Below are 19,480 nucleotides of genomic sequence, written 5' to 3' on the forward strand. Positions count from 1 at the left end.
GGGACCATCTCAACCAACTCCCTGCTCAGGAAGGCAATCCACTGCTCCAGGACCTCCATAGATGAGCCTTCTGTCTGTCTCAGTCTTCCGGTGTAACTTTGCTCTGCTTTGCACAGGTCTCTAAAGCATTTCCCTCTCTTCACAGGTGCAGTTCAGCAAAATGTGTGTTGGGAGGTTTTTGCAAGCCTTTCAGAACCACCATGTCAGGCGCTCACAAATCTTGCAACGGTTATGGCACAGATCTCCGAGCCAGGTATCGTGGAGGACCTCTGCGTCCTGTCCCTACCGAGCGGTGATCTTTGATATGGGTGGCGTGCTCCTTCCTTCGCCATTCAGACTGGCGGCAGGTGAGTTTCTCCCAATGGCATTCCCATCCGGCTTCTTGGGGACCTGGGACTTTGGTCGATTAGCTGCCTCAGAATATGCTAAGTCTTGGTCTGCTGAACGCTTTAGAGCTTGCAACATGTGCTAGGGTCCTTCCGCTGCTTTGTGAACGACCAGCGCTAACTGTGTAACTTTTGCCACCCGTACTTTCCGCATTTCATTTCACGGGCCACAATCCCACCTTGTGTCTGAAATTCCAAGGAGAAAAACAATCCACCCATCTAAGTCCAGCCAAGTGATGATGGAAGAAATGTGTTAGGTTCTGGTGTCAAGAGAAGGGTAGGGAAAGCTTTGCAGCCTGAGGGTTGAATTCAGTTTTGGGACTCTGGCTTGGAAGCCCAGGGCCTACCCCAAACAAGCAGCTAAACCAAGCATGTGTAGAATTATTTGAAAAACACGCAGAGAAACCAAAGCCTACAGCAGCCATAAAAACTCATCAGTAAAGAGCAAGCACTGCTTCCAAGCAATGCATGTCACGCTTGTTCTTTGCATCTCTCACACTGGTGTTCTAGCCTTTATCAGCAGAATACACCACAGTGCTTTAGAACATGGCTCAGAGAATGCCTTGTACATTTTCCTTCAGCATGGCTCTACCTTACTTTGGTCTTCTGGTCACCCTCTAGTGCAGGGGTAGGCAACCTTTTTGAGCTGGGGGCCGGGTTGCTGTCCCTCAGACAACTGGGGGGCCGAAGCCAAAAAATAAATAATTAAATAATTTTTTAAAAAATAAAATATATAAATAAACCAGGACAAATGTAGGACAAAATTTTCAAATGGAAGACACTTTTTTAAAAAAAATGGAGGACATGTGAAAAAAATTGCTGATTTTTTAAAAAATGTTAATATAAATGCATGTTTCTGAGGCTTCTATAGACAATTGCCCCCCAAAGGCCCCGGTGGCAATCGGTGGCAGGACCAGGCCGGGGGCCGGTCCCAAGGCCTTGCCGGGCCGCATCCGGCCTGCGGGCCGCAGGTTGACTACCCCTGCTCTAGTGGGCTAAAAAAGCAAAACCCTCCAACATATTTCAGCTTAAATCAGCTTCAGTGTAGGAAAACCCTGTTTTAAGGTATCACAGTACTCCCGCTGTCTTGTAAGGTTTGTAGCCTTGTGTGCTGCTTAATGACGCTTTGTATGCCATCAGAGGACAGGACACCCGTTTGACACATACAGATCTGATGCTAACTCCCAAAGATCCTTGTTGGTTCCTCATCACTCTACCTTCCTTTCTTCAGACTGGGAGGTTCGGAATCGTGTCCCCCCTGGTACCATCAAAGAGGCCTTAATATCAGGAGGGGAGGACAGACCCTGGATGAGGTACATGAGAGGAGAAATGAGGCCGACAGAGTTTCTGCATGAGTTTGGACAACAGTGCTCCGGGATTGTAAGCCAGTTTCTCTGCTTCATTTCTTTTGGATGAGCGTAGAGAGGGACTCTCATATGGACCCCTTTCAATTACATGCAAACAAGCTATGGGAAGAAATGAAGACAATTCTTCATTGGGGACTGCCGCTCAACTTACTATGTTTGCACCTTCTTCTGTGTTTGCACCACAACCCTATAAGGTAGGCAATGCTGAGAGAATGTAGCTCAAGCCTACCCAGCATGGTTTCTGGTGACACTGGGCTCTTCCACTGTCCTGGTTCCTAACTGCACTGACTTTCTTCAGCCACTTCAAGCTGGCTGGTTCTTCTTTCTCCTCAGTTAGAGCAGGGGTGAATAGCGCACCGCCCTCCTGAGATTGTTGGACTATAGCTCCCATCATTCTTCCCCATTGGCTGTGTTGGCTAGGGCTGGTAGAAGCTGGAGTCAAACCACTTCTTGAGGACAGCCCAATTCCCACCTGGGAAATGTTGCAGTATGTTAAAATAGGACACGGTATTTATGGGTTGTTGTAAGTGGGGGCTTCTGCGTTATTTTCTCTCCCTTAAAAATGTCCGAGCATCATTTTTGTCCTTTTTTCCCCCATAGGCAAATTCCTCTGTCCCAGTAGAATCCTTCCTTTCCGAATTAACCAGCAATGAAATGACAAGACAGCTCCCGGTTATGATGGAAGCGATAAAATGTATCCGAGCTGAAGGTCTCAAAACTGCCGTTCTGAGTAACAATTTTTATTTGCCTAGTGGAGAAAGTTTCCTTCCTTTAGACAAAAAGCAGTTTGATGTGGTAAGTTTACGATTTGCAACAGAGATTCCAGCTTTTTAGAGCAGTCAGCTATTAAGGAAATTTTAGTTGCTGAACTATGCAAGTTTGAATCCATTGAGTTTGCCAAATTTCCATGTGAATGAATAACTCTGAAAAGGAGGAAAGCACTCTCTCTTGGTGTGGGTCCCTTATATTATACAACATCTTAGAAGATACATTCAAACTTGGGTGACATGAGGACGTAGTACTGCTAAGGTGGGGTCTGTTTTTAAGTGTTGTTTCTGAAACCCAGTTTTTAAAAAATGTTGCTTAGTTTTCTGGAAGTATTTTGTTATTCAAAATGTTTTGAGCAGATTGATAATGGGGGAATGCAGACCAACACATGCGGAAGGCGCTTTAAAGTTATTGGATCTGACTCAGGCCATGAAATGAATGGGATTTGTTAACCCCACTTGTACTAGTCCCATTTATTTAAATGAGTCAACTCTGGTTGGCTTGAAAGTTGAATTTATCCCTTCAATTCTTACTCTAGAGTATGTCCTGTTGTGCTAAATGGGACGTCGTCTTAGTTTGTGCAGGATTGCAGCCTTGATCTGTGAGAATCATAATGCTGCAAGCAGATAAACGGTTGGTGGAGGGAGCAGAAGTGGTGCCTCCTAAAGTATCTTTTGCTTCCTTTCATGCACCTTTCTGCATGGTTTTTTTCTTCTTCTCTTCACTAGATAATTGAATCCTGCCGGGAAGGGGTGTGTAAGCCAGACCCCCGTATCTATAGAATTTGCTTGGAGCGACTGGGGGTTCAAGCCAGGGAGTCCATTTTCTTGGATGACATTGGGCAGAATCTGAAAGCTGCTGGTCAGCTTGGTATTAAAACATTGAAGGTAAGACAGTGGATGGGGCCAGCTGGCCAGTGGAAAAAGTTCAGCCTCAAAGCAGGTGCTTTGTGTGATGCTGGGGCTGATATGTACAGTTGTCATGACTAGTAGCCCAGCCTCCTTTTAAAGCCACTCAGGTTGACAGCCGTTGCTATTTCTCGCGGGCATGAATTCCATAGTTTAACTGTGTGCTGTGTGAAGAAGTCTTTTCCTTTCCTGTCCAGAATCTCTCACCGCTCTGCAACACTAGGTTTTGTAAAAAGAACCAGCCATATGTTGTTCAGAGATAGACTGCCTACGCATGTGGACGTTCACTTTTTAGATGATTTCCTGCATCTCTTTGCCTCTTGAAACCCATCCTCCTTTTCTTACTGCCTTCTCTTGCTTCCTGTCTTGTCTCAGGTTGAAGACCCAAACTCAGCGATTCAGGAATTAGAAACTCATTTGGGTTTTCCCCTGCAGTCCTTTGTTCCTTACACATCTTCCGTGAGGCCAACAATGGAGATCCCTAGGGAGCCTCTCCGAAACTACCTTGCAAGGATCTTGGGGACTCAGGCAAAAGGTGTGTGTGTTTTGTGCGTCTTCAAGTCATTTCCGACTAATGGGGACCCTTAAGTGAACCTATCATGGTGTTTTCTTGACATGTTCAGAAAAGGTTTGCCTTTGCCTTTCCCTGCGGCTGAGAGAGTGTGACTTGCCCAAGGTCACCCAGTGGGTTTCATGGCCAAGTGGGAATCAAATCCTAGTCTCCATAGTCATAGTCCAATGCTCAAACCACTAGACCACACTGGCCTAGAGCCTATTTTTCCTGCTATTTACAGTATGAAATGTTGCATATTTGAGGTGGTATTATTATTATTAACCTTCTTTTTTCCCAATCTGGGGCTCAAGAAGGCTTACAAAGGTTAAAACAGATGCAGTTTTAAAGTTCATATTGTGCAGAATTCAAAATACAATTAAAACCGTTAAAACCAGTGAAAAGCAAGACTCTTAGAAAGTAACAATAAATAAGCAGTACAGCATATTCTGGAAGGCCCTTTACCCCTGAGCAAGCAGCCATCAAAGGCTTGCCAAAACAAAAAGGTTTTCCCTTGCCTATGAAAAGGCAGCAGAGAGGACACCAGCCTCACCTATCTAGGAAGGGAGTTCCAGAGCCTTGGAGCAGCCATCAAGAAAGCTCTCTCCTGTACTCCTTCCTCATTTACCTGTGAAGGTGGTGGGACAGAGAGAAGGACCTCCCCAGAAGACTGGTTCATATGGGAGAATACAGGCTTTCAGATAATCTAAACCAAAGCCACATAGGGCTTTATAGGTCATAACTAGCACTTTGAGTTGTGCCTGGAAACAGACCGGCAGCCAGTGCAATGAGGGAGCTGTGTGCTCCCCGTAGCCAGCTCCTGTTCACAATCTGGCTGCAGCTCTTTGAGCAAGCTGATGTTTCTGATCTTTGGGTGTCTTCTCAGGCTAGAACAGATACAGATCCTAAAATGCCAGCACCTCCTTAGCTCCTGTTCTGTCAGCAGAGCCAGTCCAGTCCAGCACTTGGGTTATAACCAAGGAGTCCTGGATTCAAATCCTCACTTAGCCACTGGGTGTTGTTTCACTTTCTCAAAGCTTGTTTCCAGGGTCTGCTTCTGAGTCCCTGAGCTCCACGGAGCAAAGCCACTCTTGCTTACTGATCACTTGGCTTCTAATTTTCAGAGTCTCTGGTGCTTCGACAGTTTAGCCATGGGCAGTCCAATCCAACATACTACATCAGGTTTGGAGAACATCAGTTGGTCTTGAGGAAAAAGCCACCTGGGAAGCTGTTACCTTCCGCTCATGCTGTAGAGCGAGAGTACAGGTGAATAATTCCATAATTGTCTTCATCTTTGCATGACATAGTGGCAGGTTGGGCATATATTAAGCACAGGCAGCCACCGGCATACAGGAAAAGTCCCAAACCCATATGTAGTTCAATGCCTACATATGGTGAAAGGACACAAAATGGGGATGAGGGGGACTTGCTGATGTCGAATGCTGGGAGTGAGAAATTAAAGACATTTTCAGCCTCCATGGAAAATGTTCTGTATTACTGGAAGGTGTTCCAGGTCCTTCACTGAAACAAAGCTAGCTGAAACAAAAACACCAGGTTTGGTGTTTATTTTCCCCAAATGCCAAACGGTTTGGGGCCTCAGTCTATTTTCTTGTCACCTTGAGGAGTTCCCTTTTAAAGCATCAGCTTGTGAATCAGCAGTTTTTAAAAAGCAGGAGGGAATGATAAAAGCTACAAAGTAGAACAGTCTTTTTTGTGTGCCCTGTATAACTTGTTTAACAAATAGTGCTCGGGGCAAGTCCTTCCAATCGTAACTCTCTCCTCCTCCTCCTTCAGGGTTTTGAAGGCCCTTGGTCAGGCTGGTGTTCCAGTTCCCAAAGTCCTAGCCTTCTGTGACGATCCAAGGTGAATTTCTGCGTTTGTGTGTCTTAAAGAGCAGAATGAATGGTAGAGAATGCTTTGCCTCCAAAAATGATTTATTATTATTTGATTTATATCTTATCTTCCTCCCAAAATGGGACTCAAAGTGGCTTACAGTGTAAATTACAAAAACCCGCTAAAATAATATGTGGTACAAAACTCTTTAAAAGCATTGAACAAGAAATGCAGTTAAAACACTGCTTTTAAGACATTAAAACCAATATATGTTTAAGAAAGGTACTTATTGTGTGTCCCTATAATCTGCCCAATTCAACGCTGAAGACCTGTTTAAATAGAAAGGTCTTTGTGGTATGAAAAAAGAGCAGAGAGGTGGCCAACTGAGCCTCCACTTGGCAGGGAGTTCCACAGCCTAGGAACAGCCACCAAGAATGTTCTCCTCTGTGTTGTCACTGGACAAACATATGAAGGTGGTGGGATGGAGAGAAAGTCCTCCCCTGAAGATTATAAGACTGTATCAGGCTCATACAGGGAGATACGAGCTTTCAAATAGTCTGGAAATCTGTGCTTCTGAAAAAGTTAGAGCTTCATAGTCATGTTCTTGTATCATCCCAGCATCATTGGCACTCCGTTCTACATAATGGACCACATCGCCGGCCGGATCTTCAAGGATCCTTCTCTTCCAGGCCTGGAAGCCAGCCAGCGGATGGAGATTTATACTGCCATGAACAGGGTCCTCTGTAAGATCCACAGCGTAGACATCAAAGTGGCTGGCCTTGAGGATTATGGGAAACATGGTACATATTTTCTCAGAACAATGGCACTGCTCCCTGCTGCTGAGGTGGGGAATATATGGCCTTCCAGATATTGCAGGACTGCAACTCCCATTGACTTTTACCATTGACTGTGTTGCTAGGGCTGATGAGAACTGCAGTCCCATAGCATCTGGAGGGCTGCACTTGCCACCCCTTCCTAGATTTCAGGACTACAAAACTGTCTTCATCGGGATTATTTTTCATGCTGATTTTTCAGTTTTTTTCTGCTGCTTGAGGTGAACTCTGAAGTGGGATATAGGACTCCATAGGTGCCACCAGCACGAAGGCTACATTTTGGCTTACACAAAGAGCAGATGAGGTTGTCCTTGAGTGTATTGCTTCCAGAGCTTGGAAAAGTGATTTGCTGCTAAGGAGTTCTAGGATTTGTTGTCCCCAAAGTAACTTGATTTCACTCCAGGCTGATGTATCAGAAACATACTGATCTAAAAGAGTCCTTTGCTGAGTCTTATAGCATGGGAATCAGAAAGGAAGAATAAGGAAGAGAGCAAATTTTTTAAAATCACAACATTTAGGGGGTTGTTTACTAGTAACACTAAAGACGCTGGCAAAAGAAAATTGTAACCTGTCTTTACAGGCCAACCAAATTATGTTGCAAACTGCTTTTAATGGGAGAAACAATGGCGGGTTATAGACCGCCGCTTTTTCCGCGTGGGAGCCGCAGCAGCCACACCGTGCGGCTCCCGCGAGGAGCAAAAAAGAAGCTCCAAAATGGAGCTTCTTTCCGCGGCGCACTGATGATGTTGCGAAGCGCCAAGGGCGCATTCGTGACGTCATTAGCGCTGAGCGACGTTCGGACACTCAGCGTCCGATACGTCAATATGGCGCCTTATGGACAGAGTCCGTATTAGACCCAGGGGTGTCTAGAAGAGACGCCCCTTTTTTAAAATGGGACGTCCTGCGGACGTCCCAAGTGCCGGTGTGTAACTGGCCCATGTTAGTTGGAGGTCACATAGCACTCTCAGCTTTTCTCTGAGCCACTTTCACATATACGCATAGTACTGATAGTAGCTGCTGTAGAGTGGTTTCCCAGTATATATGCACATAAGATAATTTTGTTAATCTCTGATACATCTATATTCCCTGCAAAGAGAAAACAACAGATGAAGGGGAGCCCTCCAGATGGGTTGGACTACCACCTCCAGAATCCTCATCCTTCCTGGCTGAAGGATGTTGATGTTCAAAACATCTGGAGGGCACCAAGCTGAGAAAGGTGGCTGAGCTTTTCTTTTCCTCCCTCTCAATCCCTTTTTCTCCTTTGTCGTCATGCCTTTAGATTACAAATTTACAGGCAGAGACTGCCTCATTTCTGACATTAGTAAGCCGCTATGGGAGCCTTTTTGGCTGAAGCAGGGCTGTTTAAAATGCTTACGAGTGACTGAAATAAATGTTGCAGGTAACTACATTCAGCGACAAGTCCAGACCTGGAGCAAGCAATACCGTGCCACGGAGACACACACAATCCCAGCCATGGAGAGGCTCATTGAATGGCTCCTATCCCATACACCAGCTAGTGAGCATCTGTCTGTTGTGCATGGAGACTTCAGGTATCGATCAACTAGCATCACATCCTTGACAAACTTGTCAAAGACCTTTTTCAAAAAACTGTGTGTGTGTCGGTGCATTTAAGAAGTGAGAGGGATACTTAGGGCCCTTTCTGACTTGGGACTCTTCAGATAATAAAATGCAGCATACATATATTTTGCGTCTCTTGTGAAAGACCAATTTAAAATGCTGCTTCCCCCAAAATATGCAGTAGTTGAGAAAGGACTGGGGCTTAAAGTTCCATGAACTGGCTGTCTGCCACGTGTCTCCGCAGCCTCCTCAGGCTGTTCCTGTAATGTAGGTATACCTCCATTAATGAAGCCAATGTGTTCCTGGGCATTATTTCTTTAATAGAAAATTTCATACCAGAGGCAGAAATAAAATGGAAAGTGTAGGGAGAGTTTTTTACATCACCAAAAATAACGGTTGAACCTGTTTCAGCAAAACATGTATTCAAAACTATCATTATGCACATGTGAAATGAAATAAAAAGCCTTTATAAAAAGGAACTTGGCTGTCAGAGGCTTTGTTAACTGAGGTGTACCTGTGCTTTTGAAGAGGCTGGTATCAGGCCATTTAAAGTGTCCAATGTCAATTGTGGGAGCTATCCTCCTTACCAGATGGGCATCTGTCAGATTTCATTGCAACTTTCTACCTTTTCCTTTTGTAGGTTAGATAACCTGATCTTCCATCCAGAGAAGCTGGAGGTTGTCTCTGTGCTTGACTGGGAACTTTCCACCTTAGGCAACCCTCTTTCAGACGTGGCCTATAACTGCATGGTGTATTATTTGCCTTCTCACTTTGACATCATCAAAGGTATGTGCGTATTCTTTAGTGGGAGGAGAGCCACTCGGTTGTTCCAATAAAACAGCTGGGGCTGGAGTTGGAGTATTGCTTAGGCAAGGTTGTCAAGTTCTGCAGAACAACTAACTAACCCCTTGAAGCCTCTGGGGCTCCTTAAGAGTGGGAGACAAGACAGGGCCTCATTTACTCTCAGCAGGAGTGAATTCTGTGATGGATTCTACCTTCGTAGACAAAGTCAAAAGCTACAGCCAGGAGTTTCTGGTTGTCAGCTTGTGTTGGACCTTTTAAGGCCTATCTACACTAGAACTGTATACAGGTTTTATACCAGTTGTGGCTTTTCCCAAGGAATCCTGTGTATTGGAGTGTTAATGAAGGTCCCTCTTAACGATCCCAGGAGCTTCTTGCAGAACTGCAGTTCTTAGAATGGTGTGGAGAGGAATAGAAAGATTCATAGTCAGTGGTGGATGATGGGGGTTATCCTGAGGTGGGTTGCTCTTCTCTCTTGCTGTGATAAACAGGACCCCGTAGCAGAGGGAGAAATGCCAGGTAAAGAGAAACATGTCCCATCAGAGGAAGAGGCAGGAAGGAGGCTAAGCGAGTACAGGCTGCTCCCTCTGCTGGGCACTCCCGGAAACATTGCTTCCTGCTTTGTCACAGTGTCTTCTGCCTTTAGGCTCCCTGCCCATTGTGTGTCACCTTGCCTGTGGACTCATGCTGACCCCTGTGAATTTCAAGGAATCCTCAGAGGTGGTTTTGTTAGTTCCTTCCTCTGAAATACAGCCTACAGCACTTGGTATTGGTTGGCGGTCTCCCATCCAAGTACTAACAAGAGCTATCCCTGCATAGCTTCCACGATCCGATGAGATCTGGTGCCTTCAGGGTATTTATTCTCTTCTGGCAAAAGGTGGTTCATCCCAATCCATGACGTTGGTTGCCCCTTGAGGTTCACATGGCTGGCTTTCCTCCTGTCTTGGAGCCGATTCTCCGGCTCCCTGGCCAATTCTGTAGCACCCAGTCAAAAGCTTGGAAAGTGCTGGCTTGGTAGTTCAAGAAGTGTAAGTTAGTTTGGAAAGTCCATGGGGAGACATAAGTTATTTTCTTAGCATCTTGTTCCTGCCTTGTTTGTTAACTTCTGTTGCTTTATCTGCTGGCAGGTTTGAAGGACTGCGATCTGCACCAGTTGGCCATTCCCCCAATAGAGGCCTACATCCAGATGTATTGCAACCACATGGGCATTCCTCCCATTGAGAACTGGAACTTCTACATGGCCTTCTCCTTTTTTAGAATTGCTGCCATTCTGCAAGGAGTGTACAAACGCTCCCTCACTGGTGAGACAGCAAGACCATTTGGCCCTAGATCCTCTGGACATGGACATGGTAGCAGTGCCAACTTGACATTATTTGACCAGGGTGTGGGGTAGCAGGTAGACAACACTGCCTAAGAGATCACTCTGTAACCATCTGGCACTGCTGGAGGTGTTATTTTATCATTCAAAAAAATTATCAGGCCACCCTTCAGAAAAACCTTAAGTATAAAAATCACAGTTTTGATATGGAAAAGAGAATGGAAAACAGTTGTGTAAAAATTCAGCATATAACAAAATAAGACAAAGCAAAGAATGAGCATGGAACCTAATTCACAAAACATGCCAGAATGCCCCAGCAAATACAAATGGCTTCGTTTGGTTCTGGCATGGCATCAAAACTGGCATGAGACAAGTCTCTATGAGGAGGACATAATAGGGTAACACAGCAAAACAACAACAAAAGCTGGCATTTGCTGCCTCTGATTAAGCCAGACCCTGCAAAGAGGGCAGTGCTGGTTCTTGGCATGTAGGCTCTGGCAACTGTCCCAACCTTCCTGCCAGCCAGCCATACCTAAACACACCAAGCAGAGCTTCAGACTTACGTACGGCTCAAACTTCTTAAAATCCCTGTCTTCCCAGAAGATGTGAGGGTCTTTTGTCTCAGAACCTTCTGGTACCTGACAGCTGGTATAATAGTCCAGGATCCAAGTTTTCTCCTCCAGAGAGAGGGACAGCCTCAAGATTTGGGTTACTCTATAGCCACCAGCCACTAAACCTAATCTCTTTGTTTCCCAAAGGCCAGGCCAGCTCAGCGACAGCTGCAGGCACTGAGAAGCAGGTGGAATTTATGGCAGACCTTGCCTGGGACTTTGCTACAAAAGAGGGCTTCCGGGTCTTCAAGGAGCTCCCAACCTCCACACCTCCTGCCAGGCCATTCAGTACATGGGCTGATCCGAGGCAACTCCCGAGGAGGCACTACTCCAGGATGGCTCCCATTCCCAAGTCTCACCTGATCGTCTCTTTGGATGGCCTGCCAAAGCGAGTCCAAGAGCTCCACCATAAGCTGAAGCAGTTCCTGGATGCTCACGTGTACCCGGCTGAGCAGCTTTTGCGCAACCACCAAGCTTCCCCAGAGCGGTGGACACCCCATCCCCTCCTAGAGGAACTCAAGGCAAGTCCTATTCCTTCCATAATGCAGAAAGAGAGACTGACCTCTTAGGTGATGACAATAGTAACATAAGACTGTCAGGGTACATAGGGATTTACAGAATAACTGGAGGAAACAGGACAGGCCTCTGCCCCAAGAGTTAACAGTCTGAACTCTTCCTAGTGGAAAAGCACAAAGGGAGGAGTGGAACGCATGAAAGGTAATCAGGGCTGTATGTGAGAGTTTTCCGGACAATCTGATTTCATTTGGTTTCAGCGAGCCAGTATGGTATGGATCTTGCATTGGGAAATTGAAGTTCAAGTTTCTACTGTGCCACAGAATTCACTGGGTGACCCTGTGCCTTTCACACTCAGCCTGGTCTACTTCACAGGCTTGTTGTAAGGATCCAGTGGGATGGAGGAGAGCTGTGTATACTGCTCTGAGCTCATTACAGGAATATACAGTATAATTACATTGTTGGAGGAAGAGGACTAAGAGGGAATGCCACATTCATGGAAATGGTGGATCTTGTGAAAATATTTGAAGGAGGGGAAATTAATGGTACCAAGTATCTCTGCTGGCAGGAGGTTCTAGGAATAAAGGGTGGCAACAGAAGAGGGATTATGCCTCTGGAGGGAGCATGCATCTCCTAGGCACTGGACAGATACCAGAGTTGGTGCCAGGCAAACTTGTCTGCGGACAGTGTTCTATGAGTAGCGTGCCCTGACCAAAAAGGCCCTTGCTGTAGTTAATGCTCTATTATACCAGACTATTTCCAAGACTAAGAGACTTTATACAGTACACAGTCAAACAATGCCAGGCTCCTCCATCTGATTATGTTTTTGTATCTTATTTACTTAGCTAATGAATATGCTTGTATATACTGCACTGAAGTTTCATGCCCCCCTACTGGGTGGATAGTCCATTTCTGGCTTCTGAAATATATTTCGTCATGCAGAAATCAGATGATTTCTGATTGCCTTCTGCAGTCACAAGGGCTGGGACTTCTTTTTTTAGTGCATGCAGGCTCATTGTGTATCTCTCTTCTCATCTTTTAGGAGAAGGCAAAGTCTGAGGGGCTCTGGAACCTTTTCCTACCACTGGAGAGTGACCCTGATGTGAAATATGGAGCTGGCCTGACCAACTTAGAGTATGCCCACTTGTGTGAGCTGATGGGGACTTCAGTTTATGCACCTGAGGTAGCTGCCCAAACCAGGCCAACTTTGGTTCCAGTGCCAATTCAGAAACTCTTAGCGGCCCTCCATCCAGGGGACATCTGCTTGACCGCCCTACAGTCTCAGGCCCACAGACTTAGAAGGAGAGTTCCTCTTCTTCTCCCTTTGGTAGCTTTGACACTGAAGATAACTATTCACTTGCCTATCTCCCACTCCATCATTCTCCCTGCTTTTCTTGTTCTCCTCTTCTTTCATCCAAACCTTCCCTCCTGCTGCTCCAAGGGAGTCTGACTTTTCACTCCTGCCAAGCTCACAGCATTAGGATTGTTGGTCTCTACCCCACAGCCTTTGCCTCCTTTAGCCTAGTCTCATCAAGTAGCTCCACAAATACTGAGTCACCTCTTGATGTTCACCCCATAAATGCTGAAGCCTCCCTGTTGGGCCCTGGAAGATCTGTCAGTCACTTCATTGGAAGGGTTGGTGGCTTGGTGGCACCTACTTTGTTACCAGATGGCCCCCCGTTTAATCCCCAGCATCTCCAGTTAGAAGACCTTTCTCTCTTTCCACCAATAGGCAAAGGCCTTTCTGTTCACCCAGCCTTTGACTTTTAACTGTCTGTTGCAGAAGGTCTTCTAATTGTGGTGTGGTCTATTTGTATTGTCATTATTATTGTATTTTAATGGCCTTTTAAACAAACATACATCCTGTTCCTACAGTCTGTCTTGCTCCTTCTCTTCTTTCCTCCACTTGTAAGGCTGCTAACCACCACTTAACTACTACACCAGGTATTCAATTGCTCTGCCCCAGACACTGGCAATATGGAGGTGCTGGTCCTCTATGGCACAGAAGCCCAGAAGGAGCGTTGGCTGCGACCTCTGCTAGATGGCAAGATCCGATCCTGTTTCGCTATGACGGAGCCACAGGTCAGTGGCCAGTTGGCACTATCCACATCTCCTATCTGTTTCAACCTTGCAGAATCACTTTTTTTCTCCCTTCTCAGCATGAGCCTGGAGACAAAAAGTTATATTTTTGTATAATATGGTGGGGTATCTCAAAGTAGACCTGCTGTTCTGGAAACATTGCATCTGTTTTTCTTCTAAAGTGGAGTGTGTTGTCCTCAGGTTGCATCCTCAGATGCCACCAACATTGAAGCTTCCATCGTTGAGGAACAAGACAGCTATGTTCTGAATGGGCGGAAATGGTGGATTTCAGGTGTGTTACTGGATCCTGCAGTGTGGCTTTCTGGAGTTGGAATGCTAAGATGCAGGGCGTGGTGAAAGAGCAGAGCAGTCTGCTAAAACTGGCAGAGAAGACATCACTGGAACAAGAAGTCACTGGAACACAATTTCCATCAGTCCTAATCACCATGGCCAGTGATGAAGGATTATGGGAGTTCCAGGAAGAAAAGGCTTAGGAAAAATGTCAGCGTGGGGTGTAGCAGTTCCCAAAAGGGTGCCTTACATTCACACCTCCCTTATTTGACAGGTTCTCTGGATCCTCGTTGCCAGCTTTGCATCTTTATGGGCAAGACGGACCCCACAGCCCCCAGGCACAAGCAACAGTCGATGCTGCTGGTTGCCATGGACACACCTGGGATCACCGTCACCAGACCCCTCACTGTCTATGGCTTGGATGACGCCCCAGGTGAAGCCAAGCACTTGCTCTGAGGGTCTACTGAAAAGGGGATGCTGGGGGGAAAAGGAGTGGTGGTAGGCCAATCTGTGGGTACCTAGAAATGGACCTCTTATGGAAAGATCAGGTATCACATACCTGTTGTTCATTCCACTAAGATGCAGCCTTGCAAACCTTTCACATATCATGAGAAAAGACTCTCAGCCCCCACACACTGGGGTGGGGTGAGGACAAGCCCTTCCTCAGGCAAGATCTGCTAAAATTCCTTCCACAGAGGGTAGGAACTGTAGCTCAGTGGTTGGACACTTGCTTTGCATACAGAAGCTTCCAGATTCAATTTCCGGTGTCTCCAGGAGATTGGGGGGCACTTGATGGAAAAGACCCTGAGACCCTGCAGAGGTGCTGCTAGTCAAAAGCAGCCAGGCTTGAAGAAATTAGAACGCCAGGTCAGCAAACATTCTTTGTGTTCCTCTTTTTCTAGCTGGCCATGGGGAAATCACCTTTGAGAATGTCCGCGTCTCCAAAGAGAACCTTTTGCTGGGGGCTGGCCGTGGCTTTGAAATTGCCCAGGGAAGACTGGGCCCTGGAAGGATACATCACTGCATGAGGCTGATTGGCTTTGCAGAAAGAGCACTGGCTCTCATGAAGGAGCGGGTGAGCAACACTGCATGACACACGGAGTTTGGAGTCTCTTCTTTGCCTCTGGAAATCCTGTTGTGCCTGCCTTTCCACAGAGAGCTCTATTATCTGGCACATTCCATTCCATGTTTCTGTTCTCTCAGAGTAGCACATGTACATGCACAGTCCATGGTGATCTAGTGCTCTGAGTCCAACAGCTGCATTTCTCCATTACAGAGTCTGCTGAGAAGGATAGGCCAGGGCAGAGTTTAACTAGTTATTTTCTGGAAAGCCATAACTCCCAGGACCTTCTGGCCCACAACTTTTCCAAGCTGTGGATCAAAATTATACTGAGTCAGATCACTGTGCTATCAAGACCAATACTGCTCTCCTAGAGCTATGAAACCCTGGGGGGGGGGGGGGGGACCATAAAAAAAGGGTTCCCCTCGTTTCCTAAGCCTTTTCTTCCTTGAAAAAGTGAAAACATGGGTCATGGAATACTCTCTTTTAGAATTATGCATAAAATATTTAAGAGATCCTGTACCATTTCTAAAAGCTATTTAGCTTGTGAACTTTTCTGTAAGACTATGCACAGTATATCCAATCACTCCAGTGCCTGGTCTTGGTTTCATTTTCTCAGTTCTTCGTATGAGAATGAGTGCTTGATGTCTGCCTGGCACTAGGGAGGACTAGAGGAGACAAGGTTCCCTGAATCCTCGTTGTCATCACTTCTGGTGATGGTTTTGCTTGTTCTTAGCTTTGTTTTGTTTCATTGCTAGCTTTTTAAATTGGCAAAAGTGAAGAGGCATAGTTCACCTCTTGTAGGTCCTTGTAGTTTAGAATTTTATAGCTTCATTTTTTTCAAAAAGTAAGTTCAATTTCCAATTATTTTCTGGAAAATAGTACTTTTAATATAATAAACATGGCACTGTTATGGCAAGCCAAGTTGTACATAGTGCATTTTATGTTTTTAAAGGACCTTTTAATCTGTAAAGAGGACTAATACAGAGTTTGAAGGGGTTTTATTCAGCTGCTAGTGAAGCCATCCCTTTGCCAGGTCAGACCAAATGGTTCACAGAGGTCTTCTTGTTGGCAGGTTTCCTCCCGAGTGGCCTTTGGAAGGCCCCTGGTAGAACAAGGCACCATCAGGGCAGGTATCGCTGAGTCTCGTATTGAGATTGAACAGGCCCGGCTCCTAGTCCTCAAGGCGGCCCACGTCATGGATACAGTTGGGAATAAGGTACGTGCTGAGAAATTACAGCATTTCCTAACTATCTTGAAAAAGGTAGTCCCTGGATCTGACCACTGAGCACAGTGGGGATGAGGGGGTTCTGCCTTGAACAGTTGATTGCTGAACTGTTCAAACCTCTCTCTGCTATGGGATCAGCTCTGGTCCAGAGAGGCTCCCAAGGTAGTGCCTTTTATCCACACCTTTTTTTAAAATGTGGAAGTGCAGCAGTGTCTCGTTCCCCCCGTCTCGACAGCCAGAACTCTTCTATTTGTGCCACATTTGTGACTTTCCCTCCTTCAGTCATGTTGCCAGATCCTGCTGTGGTAATGCCACAACCAAGTGATCCTCATTGTGCTTGCATTTTCCCCTGTTTACCTCCTGAGTATTTTGAAAGCAACACCTTTTCCAAGTTGAATAGACTGCTGTCAATTTATAAGAACAAATTAAAACCACTTTTTTTGGGGGGGGGGGTCAATAAAGGTAGGTTGGGGGGGGCTCTCATTATATAAATGGGAAAAGCCCTGTGAAGAACTTTTCCTGCAACCAGCCATTTTATTTTATTGCAATCCTACCCAGGAAGCAGCTCTTGAGATTGCCATGATCAAGGTAGTGGCTCCGAGGATGGCTTTGCAGGTCATTGACCGAGCTATCCAGGTGAGTACTTTGAAGGCTGGCCTTCTGCTCTTTAAAAGCAAGTCACCTTTAAAATAGGCCATAGCTTCACCCTCACTCTGTTCAACATTAATTTAACAAACCCTGTCTTTCAAAACCAGAAACTGATGTGTAGCCAAATTCTCTTTTTCAACATGTGATGTGGCAGCTCAAAAAAACCCAAGACAATTCTAGGCTGATCAACAGGACTATAGTGCCCAGATGGAGGGAAGAAAGTATCCTACTTTACTCAGATATGGTCAAACGTTAGCCACAATACTGTGGTTTACCTCGGGCACCACAGTGCAAGAAGGATAGTGACAAGCTGAAACGCATCCAGAGGAGGGCAACTAAGTGTCAAAGATCTGGAAACCAATCTTATGAAGAACAGCTTGGGGAATGGGGTACATTTAGCCTGGATAAGGGAAAATGCAGAGGTGACATAGCCACCTTTGAATGTCCAGACAGATGTCATGTAGAAGATGAAGTGAGCTTGTTTTCTCATGCTCCAGAGACTAGAACACAACCAAAGGATTCAAATTACAAGAAAAAAGATTCCATCTAAACATTAGGAAGAACATATTGACTATAAGAGCTGTTCAGTGGTGGAATAAGACTGCTTTAGTGAGTGGTAGATTCTTCTTGTTTGAAGGTCTTGAAACCGAGAACACTCGGGAATGCTTTGGTTGGTTGGACAAGTTGGCCCTTGTGAACCAATTCAGCTCTATGATTTTGATTCTTTGGGGTGAGGAGGGTTGCCATTGTGATCCTTGTGTCCCCAAAGGGGACCAGGGAAGAACATTAGTCCCTGGACCTGCTGAACTTGCCCACCCCTGCTCTTCTTATACTTAATGGCTCAGAAGAAGTGGACTGTAGTTTAAAGCTTATGCCTTAATAAACTTTAAAGGTGTCCCATGACTCTTTTGTTTTAAAAGTTGCTGTTTTTAACTTGGATCCCCCATCTTTTCCTCTATGTGTGTGTCTTTTCCCCCACAGGCCTTTGGGGCAGCAGGACTCAGCAACGACCAGCCACTGGCCCAGTCTTTTGCTTGGGCACGAGCCCTCCGCCTGGCCGATGGCCCGGATGAAGTCCACAGGGCAGCCATTGCTAAAATGGAACTGAAGCGTTAACTGAGCCATAGGCAGACAGCAGCTTGAAATCCCAGTGGCTGGGGTTAAGAAACACAGAATGAGGTCTAGGGGCTAAATGAAATGTTTTTGGGGGAGGGAGTTTGAATGTCCATACTCTGTACTGATTTTTCTGTGCCACCACAGCTGATTATGGGAGGAAAAGCCACAACATTATAGGGCAAGGTAGGCCAGTGGCCAGCACTGGGCACAGCCTTGGCTAGGAAGCCATCCAGGATGCCTAGTGCATCTGCATGGCTTCATTATTGGAGATTCCACCGATGGACTCTCTGCATATCAATAAAGCTGGGACTTGTTTGGATTTTTGGGGCTGTTAAGCCAGGCCTCTATTACTTTTGCGGAGTCTCGACTCCTGTATAAGAAGATGCTTGTTTTGGGTCTGCTTTGGGCATCTGGATGGTGGGTAGTGAAAGAATGAGGCAGTGGGTATTCTCTATCTTCCATCAGGGTGAAATGTACACCCACCCTGCCCAGCTGCACTTGTGGTTTTGCTGTTGTTGTTGGACTGATAAGCACTTAATTCTCTTACTGTAAAAAAAGAATGTAAATCACAGGCAAGATACTGATTCTGAACATAGGAAACTGTTAACATAAAAATGAGAACAAACGTAACAATGACTCTGCATCTTTTTTCCCCCAGTGGACTGCTGTTGTGAAACCACAACTGGTTTTTGTGTTTCCAGAATCTAAAGTCAAGGGTAGCGGGGGCGGCTGATATTGGTTCATTTTGTTTTTCTGCATGTTTATTCTTTCCCCAGCTGGTAGTTGTGAGAATAAAGGCAACGAATTGGTTCCAAAGAAAACAGAACTGCAATTAATAGTCAGGAGATTAAAAGCCTATTTAAAGTGAGGGCAAGCTGGCTTGCTTTGGAAGAAAGCTTTCCAAAAAGAAAAGGAGTTGCTTGCTGAAAGACTGAGTTCCATCCAAAAATAGAACAAGACATACTTTTCCTGTGCTTTGTTGATCAAAAACATTCTGATAGTATAAATGTCCAAATGTCCTTTGGAACGACTGGTTTTTCACAACGTACACATTATTAAATCACAAGAAAATCAATGAAGACTCCAGGAATGGAAAGCAGCTCTGTTTTGGGGGTTGTAGTTATAAAAGTCCTCACTGCTAACCCCTTCCTGATGTTAGTACTGAAGACAGCACAACTGCTAAGGTGGCAACTGTGTTGCCAGCTCTATTTTATAACCGCTGTCTCAGTGTTAAGGGTGGCAAAGAGTTGAATGGGTAGCCCCTTGTAAATGCCAAAAACCAAGGCTTCGTAAACACCTTCCTACCACAAGAACCGTTCTCCCCACCATCGCCACACTTTCCTTAATGCCTAGCCTGCAGAGATGTGCACCTTTTCAAAATGGAGATGGGCCTAAAGGCTGACTGCATACAAGAGCTGCTCCTGTGCGGTGGAAAGAAAGCCTCTGCAATCCACCAGCAGCCAAGATGAGAAGGCCTTTTGGCCTAAGTGGGGCCTGGTGGAGCAGGCTACCAAAGGTTGGTCCAGGTGCCAGACAAGAGACCATCTAGGCCAGGTGGCAGGTGGAACACTTCAGATTCTAGAGTAATCAAG

At 45.8% G+C, this 19,480-nt stretch overlaps 2 protein-coding genes across 3 annotated transcripts in view; one reads left to right on the forward strand and one right to left on the reverse strand.

The window, feature by feature from the left end:
- The window catches only part of LOC121916561 (BRCA1 associated protein), a 64,156-nt gene that overhangs the window by 26,451 nt on the left and 18,225 nt on the right, over nucleotides 1-19,480 (reverse strand). The gene's annotated exons all lie outside the window — the stretch shown is intronic.
- On the forward strand, nucleotides 146-18,518 carry ACAD10 (acyl-CoA dehydrogenase family member 10). 2 transcript variants are annotated; one of them, XM_042441817.1, is made up of 20 exons: nucleotides 146-347; nucleotides 1,618-1,766; nucleotides 2,354-2,548; nucleotides 3,250-3,408; nucleotides 3,805-3,964; nucleotides 5,104-5,245; nucleotides 5,774-5,842; nucleotides 6,431-6,612; nucleotides 8,045-8,195; nucleotides 8,864-9,009; nucleotides 10,152-10,325; nucleotides 11,101-11,474; nucleotides 12,509-12,649; nucleotides 13,411-13,548; nucleotides 13,747-13,837; nucleotides 14,111-14,269; nucleotides 14,739-14,911; nucleotides 15,972-16,115; nucleotides 16,683-16,760; nucleotides 17,754-18,518. In XM_042441817.1, the coding sequence occupies exons 1-20, from the start codon at nucleotides 161-163 to the stop codon at nucleotides 17,886-17,888; spliced, it is 3,147 nt and encodes a 1,048-aa protein (XP_042297751.1). In that variant the 5' UTR covers nucleotides 146-160; the 3' UTR covers nucleotides 17,889-18,518. The 2 variants fall into 2 exon arrangements, with proteins under 2 accessions (XP_042297751.1, XP_042297752.1); XM_042441818.1 differs by lacking the exons at nucleotides 146-347; nucleotides 1,618-1,766 and adding an exon at nucleotides 1,785-1,947.

Source organism: Sceloporus undulatus, chromosome 10, assembly GCF_019175285.1.
Source record: "Sceloporus undulatus isolate JIND9_A2432 ecotype Alabama chromosome 10, SceUnd_v1.1, whole genome shotgun sequence".
Lineage (NCBI taxonomy): Eukaryota > Metazoa > Chordata > Lepidosauria > Squamata > Phrynosomatidae > Sceloporus > Sceloporus undulatus.

Coding starts and splice junctions, on each gene's coding strand:
- ACAD10 (XM_042441817.1), top strand. CDS start 161: ATGTGTGTTGGGAGGTTTTTGCAAGCCTTTCAGAACCACCATGTCAGG. Junction 9,010..10,151: donor TCACTTTGACATCATCAAAG/GTATGTGCGTAT, acceptor ATCTGCTGGCAG/GTTTGAAGGACTGCGATCTG. Junction 16,761..17,753: donor TCATTGACCGAGCTATCCAG/GTGAGTACTTTG, acceptor TTTCCCCCACAG/GCCTTTGGGGCAGCAGGACT.